General features: G+C 33.7%; 1 protein-coding gene across 2 annotated transcripts in view; it reads right to left on the reverse strand.

Annotated features, from left to right (window-relative positions):
• LOC106154485 (5-taurinomethyluridine-[tRNA] synthase subunit MTO1, mitochondrial) overlaps positions 1-10,528 on the reverse strand; it is a 40,506-nt gene extending 29,978 nt beyond the window's left edge. Inside the window, exons 1-8 of one of the 2 annotated variants that reach the window (XM_013528841.2) lie at positions 10,361-10,528; positions 9,825-10,049; positions 9,412-9,507; positions 9,102-9,157; positions 8,685-8,850; positions 8,316-8,492; positions 7,553-7,665; positions 5,998-6,110 (exon numbers count right to left, since the gene is read on the reverse strand). In XM_013528841.2, the coding sequence (XP_013384295.2) occupies positions 5,998-6,110; positions 7,553-7,665; positions 8,316-8,492; positions 8,685-8,850; positions 9,102-9,157; positions 9,412-9,507; positions 9,825-10,023 (920 nt within the window). In that variant the 5' untranslated portion in view covers positions 10,024-10,049; positions 10,361-10,528. The remainder of the gene's footprint in view (positions 1-5,997; positions 6,111-7,552; positions 7,666-8,315; positions 8,493-8,684; positions 8,851-9,101; positions 9,158-9,411; positions 9,508-9,824; positions 10,050-10,360) is intronic. The other variant, XM_013528850.2, reaches the window with a different exon arrangement.
• Positions 10,529-10,621: the final 93 nt, after the last annotated feature.

Genomic DNA, 10,621 nt, shown 5'->3' on the forward strand with positions numbered 1-10,621 from the left:
GTCTGGGACATTTGATTCTGTGCCTTTAGAAAAGTATCTCATTGGTAATTTCTGCCTCATTTGCCACTTAATGAAGCATACAGCAAAAAGAATTGTTTTAATGGAAACTTAACTGCTCTTTGTATATCCATTGTGCTTTTACTACACAACCTCTGGAAACACCTTTAAAAAGGTGCAATCGAGAAATAACAACATGTCACCAAGTCATCTCCATCTTTTCATCAGCAATACTCCACATTATTTGCACTTCTTCCTTCAGGGCACAAACCGCCAAGGGCCTGTTTACATTTTGTTAAAATACACATATTCACAACTCAAAGGGGTAATTGGTGTGCCCTGGCTAACATATTAATTCAAGTTTTAAACAAATGGGTACTTTCTGCCAAATTTCTGGATGAGTAGAAATTTCAGTGTTTTAGTTTAATAACGAGTTGAAATTTTGAACGTTCATTTGTGTATTGACTTATGTTCATGTGATGTGACAGTAACATAATTAATTTTTTTGAATAGAAGAAAAACACTGAAAGGAGTCTTGTACAAAATTAGTTAAGGAATATGTTTCAGCATACATGACACCATTTCAACACACTCGGAACTTCTTCATATAAATGTGCATAAATGTATCAGAGGCAAATAACTTAAAGCATATTAATTTAGCAAAATAAATTATTGTTTGTCTTATTTATGAAAAAAGGGAATCAAATAAAAAACTTAGAAGAAAAAGCTTTTCTAAAAATTCAGGAATCATCTGCAAAAACTATTTTATTTTATAAAATCATATTTTCATAGGTGTGAGAATGTGAACTACAGTAATGACTCTATCTTTTCAATGGGAAAAATGAGAATATTACAGATACTGAGTTTGTTCAAGTCATATATTCTTAAGATTAGAGAATTCTTACCGAGTGGTAGCAACAAGACTGAAAAGCAGGCTATCTTATAGAACTAGGCTATATGGTAATAGCATCACAAATGCTATATAGAAATATCACTTTTATGATTCCAAAATGATATATCTGAACGATTGATATTTTTTGCCCATAGAATTGATTGATTCATTACCTTAGTTTTTCACACACAATTTATATATCATATGATTTTTCTGGAAATATGAAAATAATACCCTGACCTATAGGTCAAATGGCTGGTACTATAGAACCAGCAACTAGCCAAGTGCTCTGCATATTCCCACAAAGTATGTGGATGGCCAAGCCTTACATTTATAGACCTTTATCCTTAAGTAATTGAATAATGGATTATGCTCCCAGTATAAATTTGTTTTCCATTATGGGGTCATAGGTGTTCTTATACAATGTACAGAGCAATGAGACCCCCCTGACAAAAAGATGGTTTATATTTTAAGAAACCACAACAGTAATAGTTTAATTTTTATTATTTCTTTTAAAAAGCAATGAGGTAAACCCTATTCTGCACCTGAATTTAATCTTTTCAGAATAACTGTACATGTACAGCTATCAAATTTATTTAAGTGTTCGGTTTTCTTTAACAGTGCTGTTCCTTTGTTCAAATTGGTAACTTTGTCAATGGATATTAGCCAACAAAGTACATTCAACATTGACTTTTTGAATTAAAGATTGAAACTGATCTCTGTCATCAAATTGTATTAGAATTAATTTATGTTCCACCATTCACCAATGTCACCTGATACACTTTATACAAAGTACAATATATTTGTATTACTTACTCACAATTTGTAACTGAATCTCTCATTTTAAATTTTTCCACTTTATAACATATGAGGTACATAAGCCATATCTAGAAATCTATCTAGAAAGTAACATTTGAAATCCAATGCTATATTGATTTTCACTTTAAAGCTAGGTGAAATTGTTGTTCTATGTACAAGCTGCTGAACTTGTGTTATGTTTCAGTTACAATACCCAGACACGTGCATAGCTGTAAAGAAATAGCCTACAGTAAGATTTATGTGGAATGATTTCAAATATGTATGGAAAAATCTGATTCTTAATGCTATCTCAAATTCCAAATGTGTATTGTGCTCTTTTCCAATCTTCCACTCTTTTGCAATGTTGAACCCAAGTATTAATGGTACAATGAAATACCCAATAAAAAAAGCAACTTAATTTTCCTTTAAATCAAATAAAAACAGGTTATACACAGCACAGAGAACTATTTTTTTATTCTTAGAGAATAATGGGAACACTGTAGACAATCCTTTTAGCCCTTTGCTCCCAGGAGAGTAAAAAAAAAAGTACAGCTAACTTCTCTTCAGTTTTTATATATTGTTGTAGACCTGATTTTGGTAAGTCTGACACTCCCTTAGAAGTACCCTCCTCTGTTATTAGCACTTTCAAAAGTAAGGCAAAAAAATCCTCTTTGTGTATGAAGACTGATTCGAAAAAGAAACAGAGAAAGAGAGAGAAAGATCCCTTTCCATAGATCACAAGAAAGACAGACTTGAGCAGAAAGACACAGATCTCCAAGCTAAAATCCAGCTCCGGAAAACAGAAACCAGCCTAAAATATTTTTAATTATCATCGCTCTTTTTAGGAAAAGCATCTGTATTTATTCTTACAGTGCGAGCCAGTCTATCAAAATACACACTGGAGCCAGGAATCAGTAAATTACAGATTTTGACATTAATTAAAACAAGACACTCCTTTTCATAACCTCCATAATCAGTGCATTGTGATTCACTGATCATTCAAAAAGTATCAGAAAGAGTGGCATGCACTTGTTTTTCCCAGAGATGCCAAGAAAATAGATTATCCTCCATTGGCAATCCAAGCACTGACAGTACTGAGGGTTCCAGGAATCCCTAACAAGTAATGCTGTGTATATTGTGTGAATCACCATCATCTTCCCATAACATATCTTCAAATTGCTAGTGAGCAACTGAAAATAGCTTTTTGCTAGGCAGACATAACACAGCAAGCTGGCAAGAACATCCAAGTATATTGCAATTTGTAAACTCATTAAGATGCTTGCTTTAGAGTATCATGGTCGCCTGGGGCTTTTCTGGAACTCAAAAGATTATGAGAGAGTGGTTTACGTACAGTAGCAATTGTTTCCATTATTAATTATTTAAGTGCACCTAACCTTTCGATGATGACCAAGATCAATCATTTATATTCCTCTTAACATACCAAAAGCTGTTCTTATCTTCTAAACAAAAATGAACAACTAAAATAATATACTTAAATATACTTAAAAGTCATCCTGTAAACACAAACTAACTTCTGCATAATATGCATACAACAAATAAAGAATATTAGAAACTGATAAAAGAGAAACATCTCCTTACAACTAGCTAATTAAGAAGCATGGACAAGGGCATTCAAATAATATTCAAGGTACATGTACAATATTGTTTATTAACCATGCCCTTATTTTGTGTGTGCATCTTCATGCAAGCAAGATAACACATGTCAGCAGCGTATTTGTCTTGACTAAATTATGATAAATTAGTGAATGGTGTTTCTTTGTTGCTTTTTTTTTTTAACAAAGTCGAAGGATCTGTATGTTTATCAGAGAATGCTTTCAATTTCAAACCCTAATCACTAGTGTGTCTACTTTTACATGAATTTGAAATGTGTATGGTCTCATCAGGTCACAGAGATGATGGCTAGATAATATCATTTTTTGTAAAGATAGACCAATGGTAATTCCAATTATTATGCATCTCCTATAAACCTTTGATGTCTTGTTTCTCAAATACAAGTAATAAATATTTTCAACTTATTTCTTTTTTGTAATGATCTATTGCTTTAATTCTTGTTTGGAATAATCCGCCTGTTGTACTTTAAATGCCACTGCAACAGTGTCAGTGCCTGTGGTGGCTAGTGGCACATCAAACTTCAAATACAGAAACAGAATTCATTAATAATTCAATCATATGTAACTTGGCATGTTTTTGAGGTTTGCTCAGGCATACAGTAAAATGTAACTGTCATAAAATGTAATGTACAGTCTTCCTGAAACAAGCAGACACCTGTACCATTTGCCATTACAAGGTAGTAACACCACAGAGATAGTTATATGACTAAACAAGCAACTGATTCAATTTGGTAAGTACTTAGGAACATACACTTCCGAACACAGTATGCTTACAACCAACTTCACATGTTAGTCTAAAGATTTGTCCTCTCCCAGACAAGGTGAGCTCGATTTATCAAGCCACACCCTGCCATTTTTAATTCTACTGGCTATCAGCATGATTATCAGACTTTAACTTTCAGTTTTTCTTTGGGTGAGGTGATATCAAAACACACCATTAGTTACATGACTTTAATATAAGCAAAGAGTAGGTAAATCATCATTCCTAGCAAAACAGCTAAACCAATAATCTTGCATTTAAAGTATTTGTATTGTTGAACTGCACTTTGCAGTTAGCTTTCATGCAGAGAATAATAATTAAGTGACATGTAAACATGGGGAGTCCACACAATAATCACATTTTTCCTGTGAAATATGGCAGTTGGAATTCCATTTAGCCATTCTTCATAACTCTACCAGCACCCTCCCTCCTAGCCCTGTTTAGAAAGTATGAGGAAGCCTGGTTTACACAATTCAACTACCAATGGGACTTGCTCTATCGGCCACAATAGGCAAAATCAATTCTTACTCCTTCACTGCTATCTTGTGCAGAATATCAAGTCCAAACAGCCTATCTAATTAGTGTTAATGTGCAGAGAAAGTATTTTGGTAATTGATTTCTGGTTTTGCCCACAGCTCTCTCATTCAACTGGAAATGCTACAAAGAGATTTGCTACAGAGATTCTCATTTACAAAGAGGTATGGTGAAAATGGTCGAATTCAAGGCACAAAACCATGACCAGTTGCTTTTCTAATTGTAATCAATATTCCACCAGTGCCTAACACAAGTGCTCTACAGTCTCTTTATTTTATTCTTTCTACACAGTCTCAAAGGAAGGTCTGTAATGCATCTCTGAAGTCTACATGCCTGTATGCAACCTTTTTCACTCTATAGTATCACTGTGAAATAAAAATCGATGTCTTTTCATTGTTATCCTGCTGCCTTTACACGAGGTCAGTGAGTATGAAACAGTTTTGGGGTGAGTCTCTTGGGTAAGTTAGGCCCAGCTCAACTTGATTGTGAACAGAGCCATAGTTACCCATCAGAGTTCCTCATTCAAAGAATTTTGAAATCAAATTATTACATAAGTTTCTATTATTAGTACCCTGCTTCCACCACCGTATTATATCAAAGGGATGTAAAATATTCAATAAAAATTAAGGAATTATCACTTCATCAAAGCCAGTTTATATCCATGTATACATAGCTGAATTTCTTTCATCATTTTTACAAAAGAAGACAAACAAAATCCTACTCCAATAAAACAACACAGGCATGCCGCAAACTCTAGAATACTATATTTAATCATTTCTATTAATTAAAGGAAAACACATTTCCCCTCTAATATTTACCAAGTTAACAAATGAAGCAAGTCTGTTTGAACATCCTTTGAATCAGTTATTCCCATCCTTCTGTTTAACACTATTCAAACAGTATTACTGCCAATATATTTGTTTGACAAGTAAGTTTTCAATGACAAAAATGTTAACATCAAGATGCATAAAAAATTAAAAGAACCCACAATGAAATTTTATTAAGTCTAAATCCACCATTCAACTGTAAATTGGTTTATTTTATAAATTCTTAAAAACCCTTATTTACCGAAAGTTAATAAAAAGCTGTCAGTCCTGCCTTGGTAACACAATCACACCTAACACAGTCATACTTTGAACTTCTCTTCACAATGTGGATGACATCTTCAGTGAAAGCTGTCATGAATTGTTGTTCCATTACTTCATGTATATGAAATCTTCATTAAAAATTGTATCCCCTAACTTAATACCTCTTTTTCCATAAAAATACTATATTTGTGTATATTTATATGCTTATCTTATTGTTCATGCAAAATTCAGTCTTCATTGTTATCAGTTCAGACAATATTTTAGCAGACCCATTAAAACCATTAGATAACAACTCACCTTGGTCCCCTTGTTTCCAGTTTAACATGCCTGTTTAGATGCATATTTTCTAATATAACTTTTTCTGTCTCTGAATTTGTGTAGGTTATATATGTTGGCACTTGGTCTTCTTGCTAAAATAAATATATAATCACCATGGTATAATAACCTAGTTAACTATATTTCAAACATATTTCAAAAATTTTATCAAAAGTGACAAGGGAAGAAAACACTTGGTCACTATTAGATGTGCACAATTCAGACTGCACAATTCTAAAAAAAAAAAGGCATTTTTTTTAAATGTGTATTTCATATAACAAACAAAAGCTAAAAAATCATTTAAAACCAAGTAGATTGTCAAATTCAAATTACAAACAAAATAAATTTAGTTTTACAAACAAAAATCAATGGGAAATATATTGGTTTCATGAAAAGAAATATATAAAATATGTGCTCTACTTTTGTTCTTAATTATCTAAAATAGTAATTTTCCAGGAAGCCTCTGAACGAATCCATGAAACTTGGAGCACACACTTAGAAAACTATGCTTTTTGGCAAGAATACTGAGGCTGTGAATATCACAGAGTGAGTGCACATGTGTACCACTTCTCTAAATCATGAAGCACACATTGCACATCTACCAACCAAGTCTTTCTACTCTTAGTACAGAAAAAAAAAGAATGTAAACACACCATGATAGATTGCATAATATATGTCTGTTATTCCTAGCAACTGCTGCTTGCCAGATGCGTTTGATGTTAACTTTACAGACAGAGAGAAATGATTTATTGGCAGTAATTAATCTTAAAAATGAATTTTGACAATGTTTTGATGACCTCAGTTGAATGATAATAAAACCTTTGTATTCCAATGCATCTTCATGGTCTTTTTTTTTCTTTTGTGAAAACAAAATTAACTTTCTTCTCTCATCAATATGGGTACTTCTCACAGTATCTGTTATCTTGATTTTCCAATGCTTTTTTTTTCACATCTCCATTGTGCACATGACATATAAAGTCATATAGTGGTAGTCAATGTGAAAGTCATGAAAATCCCACCCTAACTTTTAGATCTTGGAACACATTTATTGTATTTACATCATAGTAATTGCTACAGATGTGATGGGTACAAAACACTGCTTTAGGTGTGACACACTGCAATACACTAGGCTTATCAAATCTGCCTGGCTGAAATTGGCCCCATTCAGAATAGGGGACTAACTAACTCACTACAAAGCTTGTCGTCTAATCCCCTAATAGACACTGAATAGATATCCTGTGGGGAAGTATTCAAGTGGGTCGGCCATATTTGACCCTCTAACTAGTTAGTCTCCTATTCTGAATATGGCCATTGATTCATAGGGGTCACCTTTATAATGTTGGACTGCTTTTGAAAACTCACTCATGAAACTGACAATACCGTAATGGAAATAATCCATCTTTTTTTGTACAGCAAGTTTATATCTATATCCAATCTACCAAACACTGGATTCCAGATCTACAATAAGGAAAAAGAAAGTAATGAAACTACCAGAAACACTACAGTAAATAAAAAATCGCTCCTGAGTATGTTTTACCTTAATCCAGACTTGCTCACTGAGGAAGGAAAACGGCACTGGAGGGTTGTCAGGTAAGGACTTGTGTACCTTGGAATAATCAATTGTGCGTCCATCCAGTCGAGGAGGAGTGCCTGAGAAATTTCATGTAAAATGGATGGGTGACAAGGGCACAAGCAGTTTGTTCTAACAGAAACCACTTAACCTAACAAGTGTCTGCTAACCTACCTAAAACTGTAAGAGTGCCCAAAAGAAATATTATATAATCAATATATCTTAAAATAGTTTCTGCAAAATATCTGGTGTGGACTGTACAACTTTTAGAGAGATGACACCTTTAAAATCTTGAAACATTCTAATCAGTGTCACCGGACTGTAGTTCTTGTGGTAATAAACATTTTCTTTAAATTTATGTATGTAAATGTATTAGAACATCTCAAGACATCTTCAAAGCAATATTAGCAGCTTTAACAACAGCCCACTAATTAGTCCACAGATCAATAATGTCCAATCCACTTAAATGCTTGTTGCATAATCCCTACAGGGATTAGACGGCAAGCTTTTATGTGGGTTGCAATATTTGATCCAAAGACTAATTAGTTCGCTGTTCTAAATGTGGCTACTGATGTTAACCATGAAGAATCAAACATCATCAGGTGACTGGATGCCAGAAGTACCCTCACCCAACTTTAAATGTTTAAACTCATGTTATTCCACCTAGTTTATGATGGTGATGTTAGGCAGTTTTATCATGTATGGTACTGAAAGCAGCCTACATAATCACCTGTTTTAAGCCTTCCCATAGTAAACCCAGCTCTCTCCAGGGACTTGGCCAACCCTACTGCAGGAGCATCTCCCATTCTTCCTGCAGCCCTCCTCTCCAGTCCTATATTGATTTCTCCTCTGAGAAATGTGCCAGTGGTTATAACCACAGTGTTTCCGTAAACCTTGTCACCATTCTCTGCAAATCAACTTCCTACCTTAGAGTGATTTTAGTTCTAACCCAAATCTTATCAATTATTACAATCATTCTTGACAAGTTCACAAATTAATGTTAAATTCTCAGAGGAAATGGCACTTTTCCTTGTAATTACAATTCTAGCTAATTCACATATTTTCTTCTTTGATAAGAATCAAAGAAAACATTTCTAACCTAATACAACTCCACTGCATCTGAGTCGCCCAGGAACTGAAACGTCTCCATCACCCAGGACGAGATCTTCAACTGGTGCAGCTACCACAGTTAGGTTTTCAGTATTCAGGACCTCCCTTCTCATATATTCTCTGTATAGTGTTCTATCTATCTGAGCTCTCGGGCCCTGTTTTATAATATATTATGTCATCCATATTATAAACTATTTTTAAACTGTTTGTTCTTTTTAATAATTGATAACAACAATTATTTTAACATTTTACAAATATCTGTGTACTTAATGTGAGACAAATGTGATGATTATCAATCATTACAGCACAGTAACTTTCAAATATAAGATCATTAAGTAAAAGTTAACTGCATCCTGAATCTTTCCATTTCCATCAAGCACATTTAAAACACTAAAAGGGGCCTCACCCAAACAGCAGGACCCTTCCTTTTGTTCAGCACTGAATAATGAATTCCTGATATATCTGAATAAGAAAATAAAGTCATCATAGCGTCTTTGATTTTAATTTAGAGCATTGTATGGTCATACAGTAATAATATTCACATGGATATAGCCATGTGTAATGGAGAAAAAAATGTTAACTTATGACACTTTAAGGCTTAATTTAATTTACTTTTTATATAAAAGAAATTCCTTTCAACCCTCTATAATTAAGCACGATATGCATGTCATCACTTTCCCATTATGAAAGAATTGTCTTACTAACAGTATACTTACCACATATCCTACAACATACGCCATCCAAGGCATCTACCTCCCGCATCAAATGCCCCTTACCAATACCACCAAATGATGGATTACAAGACATCTCTCCTGTAAAATAATTACAATGACATCAACTTCATTTCTCAAATTCAGTAGTTAATTTATATGCTTAATCCATGCTTGACAAAAAGATACATTTAGGAAATGCAAACATTTCAGACACTAATACAGTAAGCAAACAAAACCATCCACTGACAAAATACATGATATACATTCTACAGTCAATTGCTTTCAGTTATCAGAAATCCAGTCTCCAAGATTTATACATCTATACATCACCAATGCCTGGGTTATAGGGTAATGTAGTGACTTCAAAATTATCCTGCACAACCAACATGCTGAGCTATAACGTAAATGTCTTTTACCTATAGTTTCTATTTTGTGTGTAATGAGCAGAGTATTTGCCCCAATCCTAGCAGCTGCACATGCTGCTTCTGTTCCAGCATGACCTCCACCAACAACGATCACATCGTATGTCTGGCTGGCTGGACTCACATATGATCTTAATTGTATTAACTGCCTTAGCTTTATTCTTCTGGTTTTTCGGAAACATCTCCTCAGCATTCTGACAGAAAATTAAATCAACTGCTCTGCAAAAAAAGAATAAAATTGACTGAATTGTTTGTGAATGACATATTATAGCCAAAATATTTATTTAAAAATCAATTTCAATTAATCTGTTTCGTTATTCAATATTTACTGTACTGTACTATTTATCCAAGACTTTTTAAGCATACTATACGCATTTGCGAACTTTTAATAATCTTTTTATTCTAGCACATGGTCATCACGTTCGGAGAATGAAGAGATGTTAGGGACCATGAAATGTGTGGGAAATCAAACTAGTGGCGTTATCCAGATGAATTTGTAGACGTTGTCTCAGTAAGAGATGGTAACTTACACTTGATACAGCAACAGAAATCTTTTCTTCTGATATTTGGCAATGATTGTATTCTAGATAAAAATAACAGCGCGACAATCAAAAATAAACAAAAACAGAGCTGTGCGGAGTTTACACATGTGCAACCGTAATCTCCATTCAACCTCCCAGAGTAAAGAGCAAGATAATCCAAGGCATGAATGTGGTGTTTGTGCCCTTAATTAAACAAAATATCTATTATTATTGATATTCTTGATAGTCATTGTCTCAAATGGAAATGAT

Source organism: Lingula anatina, chromosome 1, assembly GCF_051362555.1.
Source record: "Lingula anatina isolate TDL-2025a chromosome 1, LinAna3.0, whole genome shotgun sequence".
Taxonomy (NCBI): domain Eukaryota; kingdom Metazoa; phylum Brachiopoda; class Lingulata; order Lingulida; family Lingulidae; genus Lingula; species Lingula anatina.